Below are 16029 nucleotides of genomic sequence, written 5' to 3' on the forward strand. Positions count from 1 at the left end.
CTCACTCTGTAGACCAGGCTGGTCTCAAACTCAGAAATCCACCTGCCTCTGCCTCCCAAGTGCTGGGAGTAAGGGTGTACATCATCACTGTACTGCGATTTTTAGGCATTTAGATAATAAAAAAAACAAAAGGAGGTAAAGAGACTGTTAGATGCATAAAGGTTTAACTGCTAGTTCTTTTTTTGGGTGCCACCTTTGTAACTTTTCTAACAGTTCCAGTAAGCACCTTTTTCCTGATATTTGGTTTCTTTTTATGTGTCTTCCTTCCTGGCACATAGAACAACAGACTATTGGAGAGTACTTACTAAAGTGTTCACGTCGGGTCAGCTGAAAAGTCTTTGCATGGGGACTGCCTGGTCACCTCCCTGGTTTTTGTGCATTGTGGTGTGTGCGCTCTTCACCTTCCATCTCCTGTCTTTGGGAAACATGTGGCTTTGCTTCTGTTCTTGCTTTCTGAGCTGCCTAGTATAGAATTGTCTCTGTTCCATATGACACTCCAGCGAAGAGTGTGGGCTAGCCGCTACCTTTATAAAAACACAGGTCATCTCTGTGAACTCAAGATGTTTCTCTCATGCAGCAGAGACGGGTTCGAGAGCATTCTGCCACTCAGACTGCTTTGCTCCTGGCTCAGCATCTGTTGTGGAGTAGCGTTACACTTGCATTGCTTTATGTTACCCAGAAAACTTGAATAACATTTGCACTTCATAGCCAAGAAAGTGGGGACCTGCTTCCAGAGCCTCTCTGTTCTAGGACCAATACAGGCTGCAGCTGCACCTTCTGCTCTCCTTCTAGACTCATCTGCAGAGTTTATACAAGCACAGGCCTGAGCTGCCTCTCTTCGGCTTCTCATAAGGATGGGAAGAAAACTTGCTTACTTTGGAGGAAGTTTTCTGAACCATTGAGGTTCTTTAGCAGGATAATGAGGCTGTGGGGGACTCCTAGCTCTTGCAGGTGGAGCACTCACTGGTAGATGTTTGGCTGGGGGAGCTTTGGGAGTCAGACGCAAAGCACAAGTGCAGAAATATTCTTAGGGTTTTTAGGTAGTTATTAAATGTGGCAGTTAGGCTTATTCCTCATGTCACAAGTGGAAATGACTACACATAGAAATAGTGATTTTGTGGTAAATGAGATTTTTTTTTAAACTTTTAAGTGCTTCTGTTACATGCATGCATTTTTCTTCAGGAGTGTATAAATATTTTGTTATTAGAATAAAGTCTTATTACTACTTTGTCCTTAAGCATAACATTTCTAGTCTGCCACTTTAACCCTTAAAAATGAAACCCTACCAATCAATCTTTCTAGTCTGCATGTAATTGCCTAAAGCCAAAATAAAGCCTTTTCTCAGCCAGTTACAGTAGAAACGAGCTAATATATTGGGAACAGAATAACCATCAGCAGTCAGCCGTTAGCTGTTTACTAATGAACTCCCAGATGAGTGAAAACATTCAGAAACAGTGTTTGACTTGAGGCTGTGCATGAACGCCACACTTCCGTTGGAGGAAAAGCAGCTTATGTGCTGCACATTCTCCTAGTGCTTCATCTCAGCCACTGCAGAGCTGGCAAGCTTCGGAGCTCAGCTCTCCATCCGTGCTCTTAATAAATAGTAAATGTACTTTTGGGTGACGTCAGGTAAGACCGTTGCAGTTCATCTTCTATTGAATTTCATGATTTGTTGTTATTTGTAAATAATTACTGATGTGGGAAATTCTTAAAGGAAGAGCAGTTTACATTCCAGTGAATTAAGAGTATCTTTCAGAGGAAGAGGAAGGGGGTTCCGACTTGGAGGTGTAACTGGTAAGAATTAGCACCTGGGAAGAAAAGTGACCTGTTCTCAGCCTGAACTGATAGGTTCATAAGACTGATACGAACCCCGGAAGAACATGGCTTCACCAAATTCTAAACTCCTGGTACAAATTTGTCACTACAGTGTAGCTTAAAAGAAAATCCTCATCCTTCACACTAAAGGGAATGTAAATAGCTTCAGGAAAGAATCTATCAAGTTATAACAAAAGCTGAGAAAGAATGATATCAGTCTATAGATAGTTCATATGTAACAACAAAAATGGCTTGAACATTTACTGGACTGTGCCAGCTTCAGACCCAGAGAGAGCACTTCTGATTCTGATTCCCATACATCCTGCTCAGAGGTGAAGATTGAGAAGCACCTGCAGAAGTGTATACACAGGCTCACTAGAGTGGTAGAAAGGACTGCACTTGGGTTTCACTGTGGTCAAGCAGTGGTTAAAACAGCTGTTTGAGGTTCCTGGTCAGTTTCTTGAAGGCAGAGGGAGCAGCCATAGAGAGCTTTGTCACTGTCAGGGTGGAGCCTGTGGTAGGCTTTCATGGTTCTGCTCTTTGACTAATGCTGTGTCTCCAATTAAAGGGCAGCTTTGATAAACACACACACTTTACTGTAATTATGCTCTGTGTGAGACTCTAGGTCAAATGAGTTTTCAGCATTTACTTTTGTCTTACATTATCCAGCTATGCTGACTCAGTCACTATGCAGCGAGGTGGGCATTTCTGTCCCCTGGACACTACTGGTATGTGACAGACGCTGAATCTCTATTCCTTGTTCTGTTGCAGGTTTCAGCAAGCAGATGGTGGAAATCCTTCACAAACACAATATTCAGTTCAGCAGTTTTGATATCTTCTCAGATGAAGAAGTTCGACAGGGGCTCAAAACATACTCTAATTGGCCCACCTATCCTCAGCTCTATGTTTCTGGAGAGCTAATAGGAGGACTTGACATAATTAAGGTTAGATGCTTTATAAAGACAATTTTGTTAGAGCATACTTTTCTAAAGTGTTGTAACAAATTGAAAGCACATATTTCTTATTGTACCTCGGGATTTACTAGTGAGAACTCAGTATTTCTTATAGACATTTGTCAGTTTCCACAGTGGGGGTGGTCAAGGTGGTTTATGTTGTCATAATGTGCTTCTTTCAGGAGCTGGAAGCATCAGAAGAGCTAGATACAATTTGTCCCAAAGCACCCAAGTTAGAGGAAAGGTAAGTGATGGAAATCTGGCAGCAGTATGCTCTGTGCATCCTAACAATCTATAAATCCAGGTAGTGCCTTGTTCTTTCTGAGTAGACACCAATCATTTAGTGTTTGCCTATTTGGGTCATAATGTGGTATTCCTCAGCACCTAGTTTTGCAAACTGGGGATGCTCTCATTTGGACTGGAGATGTTTTAGCTTGATTTAGCAATTATGAAGAGTATACTTGATGCTGTAGGAATGTCACTTTCAGTGGGTCCAGGGTCCTATTTGGTTCTTGCTCTTTTGTGTGAGCATAGCACCTCTGTGTTTTTGTGTGCAGCTCAAGTGCTGTGTTCAGTCCCTAAATGTGGTAAGAGTTTAATGGGAAAAGCTAGGGTTCTCAGAGGCTTCTCTAAGCCATAGTCACAAAACTCAGGCAGACTCTGGAGCTGTGAAACCATCTTTCTATTTATGAGAGATTACAGCCTGCTTTAGAAGTCTTGTAGAAATGCTGGATTTTGGTGTAGAGGGACATGTGAAGGGGGTTCTGTTGTAATAAATGTGAATTTATTAATTCACATTTTATATTAATGATTAAAAATAATTTGCATCATAGCTCAACAGCTGTGAGTTGGGCCTTGAGTTTGTAATTTTCTTGCTGTTTCACATTTTGAGAATTTCTACAAGTATTTAATAAAGATCATTTGTCTGTACTTAATCCAAGTACTCCTTAGGAGCAGTATTCTATATATGTCATGCTGGCCCAATGCCACTGGTCTGTACCCTTTTGTTGTGATGAGAAGATAGTGGTGTTGTGTATACCACACGGGGCCCTTTGTGGTCTTTATCATGGCCCATGATGTCCTTGCTCCCTGAGGCTGTATTGCTGGTAGGGTGGCTCTGCATCTCATCCCCCTGGATTGTCCTTGCTGTTGCCGTGTCTTCCTCAGGTCTTCTTTCCTAAAGTGCTGCTTCCAGTTCTCCCTGCTTCAGGCATGCACAGATACTGACTAGAGCTGCATATTTAAAGAGCTCCTCTCTAGCAACTTGATGAGTATTTTGGCAGCCGAGTGACCTGTGATGGCATGGGTCTAGGGTTAGATCATCTGGTGAGTGGGTTCGGCTAGGTTTATGTCCTGTTGGCCTGTGTGATCTGTATACCTGACCAGCGTCATCTTACTTCTACAAGATTTTGAGATGTGTTGCTTCCACAGCATGAGAAGTGTGAAGAGAAAATGACATGACCCATTATCTATACACTGATTTTTTTTCTAAAGATCTATGACTAAACTTTGTTCCAAATTTGAGTCATTAACATTCCTGATAGATTGCAAGTTAGATTGTGCTTTTTGATAGGTGGCATATAAAGTTAAAATGAGAAGCGTTGATTTTTCGTGTTAGTGGTGGTTGGAGGACTAAGATTTTGCTTTCTTACTCTCACTGCCCTGCTCTGGTGTGAAGAGCATTATGCACCATCGTGATGGGAAGTGCTCACTGCTTCATTTGGGGAACTGGTAGATGGCTCCATGTATAGGCCCTCCATCGAATAATTCCTTGCTGAATTGGTTATTATTATTTTTTTAGTACTACAAGTTGATGGGCTTAAATTGCAACTTGAAAGAACATTCGTTGCCTTAAAAAGCCATATTATGTTTTACAGTGGCTCAGGGAGAGAATGAAATAAAGGAAAGTGTCAATGCTTCTGCTTGTTTAGTGCCACTCAAAGCTGTGAGCCGTCATCCTGCTATCCCTCAGATATGCCTGCTACTCATGAAGCAGAGCAGAAGTGGTGTTTAATAATTGAGCTGAGCCATTTTATATCAATTTTCTCTCTTCAGGCTCAAAGTGCTGACCAATAAAGCTTCTGTGATGCTCTTTATGAAAGGAAACAAACAGGTAAAGAACTCAAAAATGGTTTTATTTGTAATTTCTTTTGATGTTAACATCTGCAGCAAGGGGACAGTTAAGTCTTTTTTCTAGTTTAGCTAATGAAGCTGTAGTAGTATCAGGAAGTTATCCAGGCCTTAATTGGTGCTTATGGAGATCAAACAAAGTAATCTCCATTTTGCTTGACTTTATCATCAGCATCTCAGCAGGGTGCATTTCTTTCTACTGCCAAACTTTGTCAGCTGAAGTGGTCAACACTGCTAGCACTTAGCCAGTGCCTTCTTTGAGGATATAGACTGTGGGCAAATGTACGTCCCCGGTAGTCCTGAGGTTCTTGTCCTTAGGTCCACAGAGTCGGAAATAAATCCTGACAGTGGCCCTTGTGCTCTGAGGTAACATGATTAGTTCTTGTAGTCTGATGAAAGTACGTACTGAATTAGTTTGATAGGTCCCCTTGCACTCGTTAAGTGGTGAAAGCTGACTCTCTCCTGTGTTGGGATTAGATTGGTAATTTCAAAAGGCTAGTCCTGTCATTTCTCTTACATTTTGCAGTTAACAGTTGTTTCAGCTGTTCAACTTCAGGCAGGCAAAGCTGTGCAGTTTGCTTTCTTCTCGGGATAAGGAAACTAAGTCTGAGAAGGGTGAGGTGGTGCAGTGTGGAAGTTGCCCAGGCTCTGGACAAGCCACCTTGGGCAGGTAACCCCACAAAGACCCTTGCCTTCCTTGTGCCTTTTTGTAAATGGAAACAGTCCTATTAGTGCCATAGGACTGTTTAACATCTGTTTGCCATAAGGGTTGCTGTGGTATCAACACAGCGAAGGCCATTAGTTAAAACAACTAACTAGTTAATGTAAACAGTATGATGGAAGTAATAAGGAAGACATTAATATAAATTTAGCATGTAAATACCATTGTGTTAGAACATACACTCTGTAACTGGGACAGTGCACAATGTTAATAACTTGTAGTAATGATGAAGTGGTACTCTTGCTCCACGACTATTGAAAGCAGACTTTCATTCTCCAAATTTCTTGTGCCTGTCTAGGAAGAATTTGTATGTCTCGGAAATGGTGTCCTGGGAGCTGTTAAGTTGTTGTGTATTGTCAGTCTTTTTTCCCAGGATAGTTGGGGCTTGGGGAATCTGCCCTGAAATAAAGCATAGGATTTCAATCACTCCAAATAGCTGATGCCACAATGCAAAGATCTGGCTTAACTGTGGTCTATCATTTTGCATAGAGCAAGAAAAAGAGTCAGGTGATATGTGCAGATGATCTGTGTTTTATTTAGGGGGCCATCCTGACCACAAAGATTTTAAGTTGCTGCATGTCACTCGACTTAAAAGGTTAAAGTCAAAGTCAATCTGGAGTTTGTTTGGGATGATGTCAGAAGGGATGGAAGAAGGACAGGAGCTGGGTCCACAGAGTGGTTGGGGTGCTGATTTGAGCATTTGCAGTGGCCACACTCACTGGGTCTGTGGAAGAAAATGTACAATGTACTTTTTTTTTTTTTTTTTAAATTTAGGAAGCAAAATGTGGATTCAGCAAACAAATTCTGGAAATACTAAATAGTACTGGGTATGTAAATCTTGTGTTCCATTCTACTACTGATACTTCACAGTTTTAATGTTTAAATGTATTTGTATAATACTTATCATACACATTTCTAATTTTTATAGTGTATTTTGAATGCTTTAACTTAGACCAAAAAAGGAATTCTCTGGCCCTTGTTCTCACCATGCATAAAAAAAATACAGGGAGACTATCACATAATCTAAGCATTTTTGGAAACCTTTGCTTTCAGAGCTAAAAAGAGGGCTCAATGATTAAGTGTGCACTGCTCTTTAAGAAGATGAGAGTTGGTTCCTAGCACCCATACCAGGCATCTCATAGCTGTCTGTCATTTGGGTCCTGAGGGATTTGAGGCCTCTGGCCTGCTTTGTGTGGAATAGGTGAGCTGTTTAAGGCATTGTTCCTGTGTTGGAGCTGCTGGGATAGAGTTCTCCAGTGGGGACTCACTGATTGATTTTTGTGCTTAGGACCAAATCCATCTATGTGGGGCTATTCAGCACATGTTCTTTTGGATTTTCAAATGTTTAATTTCTCTTGTTTCATGATTGCTTTTCAAATCACAATGTGTGTTCTGATCATACTTTAAATAGATAGCCTGTTCTCTGAAGGTGCAGGATGGAAGGCAGTTATGTAGCACAGTCTGAATCTGACCTTTAAAAAATGGCTCTTCTTTTTAAAGTAAGATTGGGGGCCAGCAAGATGGTCCAGAGGGCAACAGTGCTTGTTCCCAGGACTGATGCCCTGAGTTTGATCCCTGGGGTCCAAATAGTGGAGGGAGAGAATTGACTGCTCCTCCAGATTGTCCTCTGACTGACACACAGATATCCTGGTCTTCTACTGTGCCCATAAGTACTTAAGAGAAAATTGGCAGATCCCACTGTAGCTAGTGTTGTCCATCAAAAGACTGAGTAATTTGGTCTTAGAACAACAGGCCTGACAGTAAAATCATTCCCATTGCTTCACAGCGGGCTTTCTAGAGTCAGTCTTGTTAGCAGTGGGCTGCTTTTCTTGACTGTATTAAAAACACGAGATAGATTTTATGTTTTTTGTTTAAAATGAACACCTAGTAAAAATGCTTTCTCCTTTTGCAGGGTTGAATATGAAACTTTTGATATACTGGAGGATGAAGAAGTAAGTTCTTGGTTTTCTGTTTCATTCCATGCTTTAGCTTTGTTCACAGGGTCTGATGGGAAGGAGTCAGGATTTCTGTTGTTCCTTTAGGTGCGTCAGGGATTAAAAACGTTCTCAAATTGGCCAACTTACCCTCAGCTGTATGTGAGAGGGGATCTTATTGGAGGACTGGATATTGTCAAGGTAAGAGCTTTTCATTGCTGTTCTCAAGAACTGAAAAATTTGATATGTTTAAACATCCAACTTTGGTGTTGTCTAGCTCCTCTTTTCTCTAGCCTCACACCCAGCCTTGTCCATGTATGTGTAGTCTCATGCTGCCTCCTGCTCTGAGCCATCTTCAAAGCCTTTGAATGCTGCTAGCTGCCAGGGAGAGTTAAACACTTGCTGAATGTTGGATAACCCCAGAGGACCTGCTGTGCTAACTGTGGCACAGCTCCATTCTCTGTTTTCTTGTCTGTCAGTCCATCTTCACCTGGTTCCCACAGGTTAGGGAACCTGTTTAGGTTTTCTTGTAATTTCTGTATTTAAATCTTTTTGTCTCCATCCTTTGGGGCCCAACTTCTTTTGTAAATGTGCATTTCTCCTGCCGGGAACATTTCTCTGCTCTAAAACTCTTATGCGTTCTCATGTTTTGTTAATTGTAATTGTTTCTCTGGGTCCTTTTCCTTTTCCTTTTCCCTTTCCCTTAACTGCGTTTAACCGTGCGGACGTGAGGATGTGGACTAGGAGATCACGGTCTGTCTCAGCTTCCAGTTCTGAGATTTTGGGTATGAGCCATCAAAGCTGGTCTTACATCACTTCAAGTCCTTCCTCATGCTCTGTTTATTTTAGGAACTTGGTAAATGGTTACTAGACAGTTAAAAAATTTATTTCTCTTGTCTTTTAAACGGACCTGGCATTTCTTTTTAGTTTTTCGAGACAGAGTTTCTCTGTGTAGCCTTGGCTATCCTGGAACTCCTTCTGTAGTCCAGGCTGGCCTCGAACTCAGAGACTGCCTACTCTGCCTCTTGAGTGGTGACATCTGCTGCCAATGACTGGCAATGGACCTGACATTTTAAAATGTGCTACAAGGTGCTACTAGTAACTGTGTTTATTAGCTGTGTCTGTTACTGTAAACTTACAAAGGGAAGTTGCAGCTTTCATGGCCCTTCTCTACTCCACTGCTCTCCACTTTGGGCAGTGTGTTAAGGGCGTAACCAGCAGATGGTGCGGCAGCTCCTCCTTCAGGGCAGTATATTGCCTTCTGGCCTTCTGATTGTTTCTCTGGGTTTTAAGTGGGGGAAAAAAATAATTAAAGCGTAGTTAACATAAAATAAAAGCTTTAAAAACAGGCTTTCATAATATGGATAAACTCAATCTCTGAACCAGCTAACAATCTATGAAGTCAGGGCTAAAGGCTGCTACAGGGCTGCTTTCCTCTGCTGTTGCCGGTTGGGCTTTATTTTCTGCCAAGCGCAGTGTTTGATGGCACTTTGACAATAAGGTAGGGGCAAAAATAAGGTAGAGGCAAAAATAAGGTAGAGGTGTAGTTTTTCTAGTAAATGGTCTCATTCCTGGAGGAAGAGAAAGCACAGCGGCCTTCAGGAGCCCTGAAGCAACAGGGTGCGTGTGCACTTGCTGGTGCACTTGCTGCTTCAATATCTAGGTGCACACATATCATATACAGGTAGACATCTTACTGAGTCACAAACTGCCTTTAGATCCCAGGTGCTTTTGAGCCTGTTCTTATCTGAATGCCTCATAGTCCATACCTTAGCCAAAGGGTCTTAGAAGACCAGGAAGTAGTTGAAACCTTTCGGGAACTGTATGACTTTTATGATCCTTGCTCAGAACACATGCATTTGCAAGTTGATGCTACTGCTCCTACTTTTTGTGAGCTGTCACAGTTCACGGAACTGTTACTTTGTGTTTCCTACAGAATGCAGATTTTCATCTGTTCATTAACACATGTTCCATACAGTAATTCTTCTGATTGACTTCTCTTACAGTACTGGTACTTTTTGTTGACTTAGTAATACCTTAGTGACTTATTCAGTCTGAGATCCTGGAAAAGGCAGCTACTGACAGACTGTAAATGAACTGAAGAGGTCTTAGACTTGGGGTCCTTGGTTGAGTGACTTAAAAATGCCTAGAGAAGATGTGTGAGCTGCCTGCTCTCAGAGGAGAGAGAAGCTCTCCAGTAGTCTCAGAGGGAAAGATTCTTCTTATGTAGAGTCCATCCACTTTTCACCATAGCTTAGGTATAAGTCTGGAAATCCGAAGAATGGCTGTGGTGCATCAGGGTGCTAGCTTATGTAGGAAAAACGTGAAAGAAAGACCTGATGCTGCTGAAGGCTACCTGATGAGTTACAGACTGAACTCTGGCTACCTGGGCTTAATGGTTTTTTATTCACTAATCTGTTGGTTTTAGAACACCCTTGTAACCTGAGATTGTTTACCAGCCCTTCTTACCATTTGTGAGTTCTATATGTACAGATTCAACCACTGAAGATTAAAAAGTGTGTGTGTGTGTGTGTGTGTGTGTGTGTGTGTGTGTGTATTAATCTATAGAAGTAAGACTTAGTAGGCAGGAAGATTTCTGTAAGTTGACTACTTAGTGAGTTCTAGGACACCCAGAGACTCTGTATCAGAACAGTGTTTTTGAGTCTGTACTGAACATGTAGTGAGTGGTCCCTGCAGGTGTCATGTCAGGAAGAGAAACACACCGGAAGAGGGGGAGTGAGAACTTCAGATTGACTGGATCACACTTCTGGAGTCCGATGCCAGGCGGTTCATTGCCAACTTAGTTAAACGCAGTATAACTTTGGAAAGAAGTTCCCCAATATAATCTAATCCCCAGTGTAGAAGAAAACATAATTACATCAAAACTCAACTCAAAGTCCATGTTGTTTCTTCCAGCCAGATAGGTTATAGAGATAGGCAACTTCTATTAGCTTTAGGGCCTAAGGAAAGATCTGGCCTGGATAGTGTGGAGGTTATTTGGGCTGTTAGCCACCTCTGGCCTGGTTGTGGGAGCTTGGAGGAGCCTCTGGCTTGACAGGTAATGTAAGGCTCACTTAAACTATTAGATGTCCTCAGTCCTAGCTGTAGAAGCTTCATGAAGCTTGGTATGGTCTAGCTCAAAAGATACTGCAAATCACCAGGCTATTAATAGTCTCCCACTCTCAGCTTCTGGATGTAAGAAGAGGTCTTACATATTTTCCTTTGAAAAGACAGTCCTGTGTACTTAACATTCCCAGTTTCCCTGGAGATCTGTGGATGCTCTTCATGCTCCCAACAATGTACCAGTGTTTTCCATGTCATGATTTTCCAAGCAACACGGCCCAGCAACATTCACATTATAACTTGGAGACCAAGTTTAGCATGGGAGTGGTGTGCGCTATGTCTATATACTGTCATCTTTAAGGAATGAGCCCAAAGTCAGTCTCCATGAATACAAAAAGATGATTCTATTTAGTTTTAAATTCTAACCTATAATTTATGTTCAGTTTTACTTGTGCAGAGAGAGGAGGGGAAAGAGAGACTTGAACCCAGGGCCTTGGCCTGTTAGGCCAGTGTTCTACTCCTGAGCCTTGTATTCTATTGTATGGTGTAAGAATGTTGGCATGTTTTGTTTTGGTTTGCTTTTTGTTTTTTGAAGACAGGGTTTCTCTGTGTAGCCCTAGCTGTCCTGGAACTCACTGGCCTCTTGTAGACACAGGCTGGCCTTGAACTCAGAAATCAACCTGCCTCTGCTTCCCAAGTGCTGGGATTAAAGGCATGCGCCACCACTGCCCAACGAATGTTGACATATTGAAAGCTTGTACGTTTAATCGAGTGTGCCTTTTTGGTTTGCTTAGGTACTTTTTTTTGTATTACCGTATATGTTCTCTCATATATGCTTTTTTCTTTTTCTTTTCTTTTTAATTTTTAGGAACTGAAAGACAATGGTGAATTGCTGCCTATACTGAAAGGAGAAAATTAGTGAACATTAAGCATGGTGTCCAAGGACTGCAAGAAGTATTTAACTACCATGGAACAGTTGATGATTTGGTCCTGAGAAGTGGACTGAGTAGAAATTCGCCACACTCAGCTATGCTCAATGTGCTTCACTAAGTTGTGCTGAAGAAACATGTTACATTTCCATGAAGCAGAGAAGGCAATAAACTCTTCAAATTGAGCTAAAAATGATTGTGTGTAGAATGTGTCTTTGTAGTGATGCTTGTGTATAGCATGTCTTTGTAACTTGCAGTCACTGTCGCTAATTCCCTTAAATCCCTTTCTTAACACATGGGCCTCTTGTACCAGTTAGGGAAGGCCATCGTGCCATGAAGGCCTCTTGCAAGCGGTGTGCTGTAGAGCTTAAGTAACTCCTGTACCAGTCCAATAGCTCCCCTCACTGGCCACAGAGCTCCTCACAGCCTTGGAAAATGCAACCCAAAAGTTTATCCTTTTGGCAGTGATGAGTGAAAGCCAGGACACCCTGTACCAACATCCAGAAGAGGGAGCAGTAGTGACCAAAGGGGAAGCACCCTTCAGTCTTCATTGCAACGAATGTGCTAATTTTGCTTTCCACTAGGCGGAGAATATTCTAGGAGCCATGGAAAATTTAAATGTTATTTTTCCACCCTGTTTTACATGCATAAGAGACACTTTTGTCCCATTAGGATTTCTGACTTGGCAGCTGTGGGATCTGGATATTTGTGCCCGTGAGATGTTCTTAAGTGGGACCACGGCCTGCCATCTGGGCTGTGAGGCACTATGCGGTGAAAAGGACAGCAGTGTGTGCTAGTGAGTGGGATGAAAGCAGCCTCCTCAGAGCTTGCAGACTGCTGCCTCTTAACCTGGGTCCTGGTGCTCAAGGTGATGCTAAAGGGGAGGGATTGAAGCAGCCCAAGTTCAGAGGTGGTTGGGGCCGGGCTTGCTAGGGTTAGGATGCCTATGAGGGATTTTATGGAAAACAAGGCTCTTCATTTCCACTGAAAGAAAACCATTGGGTAGGTGAAACTTTTCAATGCAGGTAGATGTAAATATCTCTTGAGTTCTTACCAAGGCTTCCTGTGTGCCTCATGGAGGTCTGACCATATTAGTTACTTTCCTGTTGCTGAGATAAAACCCTGGGACCAAGGCACTTGCTAGAGAAAAGTACTTACTTGGTCAGGGAGAGATAGATGATGGTAGGAAGCCGTGCATGAAGCTGAGAGGGGGGGTGGAGAGGGAGAGGGAGGGAGCAAGCGCACTTGAATGGTGCAAGACTTAAAACTTCCATCTCTGGGTGACATACACCCTCAAACAAGGCCACCTAAACCTCCCAAACAGCATTGTCAACGGAAGGAAGTCTTCAGAGCCTGGAGCCTGGAGGGTGTTATTCAGACCATCTGTAGGAAAACTGGTTTTCGGAAATTTGTACATGGCTTTTGTGATTTTTTTTTTCTTTAATCTGCCAGTGACTTGCTGTCCTATTCCATTATCCTCACCTTACACTATGTGTCCCAGTTGATTTTTTGTTGTGATAGAATACCCTGACAGAAATAACTTCAGGGAGAAGTGGTTTATTTGGCTTACAGCAGGGAAGCCAAGGCAGGAACCAGAAGCAGAAAGGACGGTAAAAATGAATGCATTGAACTCCACTCAGGTTTTAGGGTCAGTTCTGTTTCCAGCCTCTGCCACACCTAGTCATTTCCTGAGGAAAGGCTGCAGTGTTTGGATGTTTTATGGGGTGTCTGTTGGTGGAGACTTGCAAGTGTATGTTGTGTGGAGTTGATCGAGTTTGGACATGTCTGAACACACGAAGGCCCCAAATGCCACCTCTTCCAAGACCAAGGGAACATTCCAGAAGAGGGAGTGGAAGTGCCACAAAGTCAAAGATACTGTAAGTCAGGAGGGTAGGAGGCAGGGGCTTGGTGGGAAGAAGAGTCAGGGGGAAGAGGGGGATGAGTGCAATGGGGTGGCTTAAATACAAGGACAACATTGTCAGAAGTCAAAATTCATCCCCCAAATAGTATAACATGCTCAAAGTATATGGTTTATGGAGAGATGCACATAACACACCCATTCTGACAATTGAAGCTGAAGCTCAAAGCTTAAGATTTCCTGGGTCTGGTGACATATTTGTAATCTGGAAAGATCAGGAGGTAGATGGAGGCAATTCAGTTAGCCTGACATGAGCCTTTTTGTCTCAAAAGGTAAAAGGCAAAGGCTGGGAGGATGGCACAGGACTTAAGAGCGCATACTACTCTTGCAGAGGATCCTAGTTTGATTCCCAGAAGCCATGTCAGGTGTCTCAGAACTGTGTGTGTCATCTGAAGGCAGTTGTGTATAATTACACGTAAACAAGTGCACATACCTACACACCAAGACAACCAGATGCACGAAACTGAAAATGAAGAATTGTAAGAGTAAAGAAAGCCAAAAATGCTTCATGTTTCAACACAGAAGTTTTCATTTCCGATTAAACTTTAAAATCATTTTTCTTAAAAATGGAAAACTGGGACCTGTTAGCAAATTCAAACATTTCTGAATAAAAATGACTTAGTTCTTTGCAACACACTCCCCCTTTTACTGCACGTGTCTGGTGTTATAGGAACAAACAGCCCCAACTGAAATGATGATCTGGCTAAGTCTTCAGAGCTGGTCTCCAGAGCTGTTCAGATTTGAAGGACTCCTGGCAAGCTGGTTTTAGGGACTTTAACGGGCTGGACCCTTGTCCCAAACCTGGTATCCTGCAGGAGGAATATTGGTGTGTGTAAGTTCCCTTGCAAGGGTCCATGATTTTAGATTTACTGTATTCCATGTGTGCTTTGTCTGCATGTATATCTGGGTGGGTACCATGTGTGTGCTTGGTGCCTGTGGAGGTCAGAGAACTGGATGGATGTAGGGATGCTTGTGAGCATCATATGAATGCTGGGAACCAAACCCATGGCTTCAGCAAGAACAAGTATTCTTAACCACTGAGCCATCTCTTAAGCCCTCCATTGTGTTTTAATTCGGGGAGCCCAGACTGGGGCTGCATAGCCTTACCGCCTCTGCCTTCTGTGTGTGCCATCAGGTTTAGCAGCAGCTGCCATTCAAGCCAGGCACATGCCCAGCCCTGGGCTATGCCTGAAGCACTGTGTGCATTCTATAGGAGAGCTGTGCCATCTAGCGGGAAAGGGAAAGCCTCTGGTTTCTGAATGTTTCTGAATGGTGTGTGTGTGTGTGTGTGTGTGTGTGTGTGTGTGTGTGTGTGTGTGTGTTTTAGCCTGTGTCAAGAGTAAGGTGGCTTTTCAAAAACTCCATGACCTGGTATATTCTGACTCCAAATGTGCTTTTTTTGCTGCTCCACTCTCATCTAAATGGCTACCAGCGACTAATTATTAAACACACCTAATAGTTCTTTAAAAAGTCACACTTGGGGGCTGGAGAGATGGCTCAGTGGTTAAGAGCACTGACTGCTCTTCTGAAGGTCCTGAGTTCAAATCCCAGCAACCACATGGTGGCTCACAGCCATCTGTAATGAGATCTGATGTGTAATAAATAAATAAATAAATCTTTCTTAAAAAAAAAAAAGTCACACTTGCTGGGCAGTGGTGGCGCACACCTTTAATCTCAGCACTTGGGAGGCAGAGGCAGGCGAATTTCTGAGTTTGAGGCCAGCCTGGTCTACAGAGTGAGTTCCAGGACAGCCAGGGCTACACAGAGAAACTCTGTCTTGAAAAACCAAAAAAAAGAAAGAAAAGAAAAGAAAGAAAGAAAAAAAAAAGTCCGTTATTTCAAAGAAGTTGCAGTTTTCCTGCATGGACACTAGATGGGGAGCTTGCCTGGATGATGATCATGACCTGTGTGTGGGAAAAAGAGACGATTGGTTGGCAATTTAGGGCATTAAACTAGTTTTTATGCTACCAGGCCAAGTTTTTCCTCAAAAGCAATGGCCATAGCATGCTGAAAAAGCAAGAAGAAAACTGGAAGCCTTCAGAAACCTACTATCTACCCCACCCCATATCAAAACATTCTTTTTCTGTTTTATTGGAACATATCGATACCTGTAGCTGTATCTGCTAGTCACGTCAGAAGGGTCTTATCCACAAGTCATGAGCACAAGGTGTACAACACACTGTAGACAGCAGTGAGGTCCAGGCTGGGCTTGGATGAAGGCCTGGGCTTGGGGGTGGTGGCCACAGAGCAGCCTGGCACCAGTGTTCTGTCCTAGTATGTCCTCTGTGGCACAGAGAGTAAATGCGCTGCTTGGACATAAGTATGCACGTGAGGAAGAGGACACTGGGGGACACTGGGGAGTGATGGTGGGTGTCACCTCTCCTGACACCCACAGCCGAGACCTGATGCCTGGAGTTCCCTGGAGGTCTTCTTCAGAGCTGTTCAGGCAAGTGTGACTTTTTAAAGAACTATTGGGTGTGTTCAATAATTAGTCGCTGGTAGCCATTTAGATGAGAGTGGGGCAGCATAGAAAAGCACATTTAGAGTCAGAATATACCAGGTCATG

At 42.8% G+C, this 16029-nt stretch overlaps 1 protein-coding gene across 1 annotated transcript in view; it reads left to right on the forward strand.

Moving 5' to 3' along the window:
- Glrx3 (glutaredoxin 3) overlaps positions 1-11738 on the forward strand; it is a 29743-nt gene extending 18005 nt beyond the window's left edge. The window contains exons 5-11 of the mRNA XM_031388666.1: positions 2587-2759; positions 2951-3012; positions 4824-4881; positions 6394-6446; positions 7532-7571; positions 7662-7754; positions 11485-11738. Of these exons, the coding sequence (XP_031244526.1) occupies positions 2587-2759; positions 2951-3012; positions 4824-4881; positions 6394-6446; positions 7532-7571; positions 7662-7754; positions 11485-11535 (530 nt within the window). The 3' untranslated portion in view covers positions 11536-11738. The remainder of the gene's footprint in view (positions 1-2586; positions 2760-2950; positions 3013-4823; positions 4882-6393; positions 6447-7531; positions 7572-7661; positions 7755-11484) is intronic.
- Positions 11739-16029: the final 4291 nt, after the last annotated feature.

The sequence above is a fragment of the Mastomys coucha genome, unplaced genomic scaffold (genome assembly GCF_008632895.1).
Source record: "Mastomys coucha isolate ucsf_1 unplaced genomic scaffold, UCSF_Mcou_1 pScaffold21, whole genome shotgun sequence".
Lineage (NCBI taxonomy): Eukaryota > Metazoa > Chordata > Mammalia > Rodentia > Muridae > Mastomys > Mastomys coucha.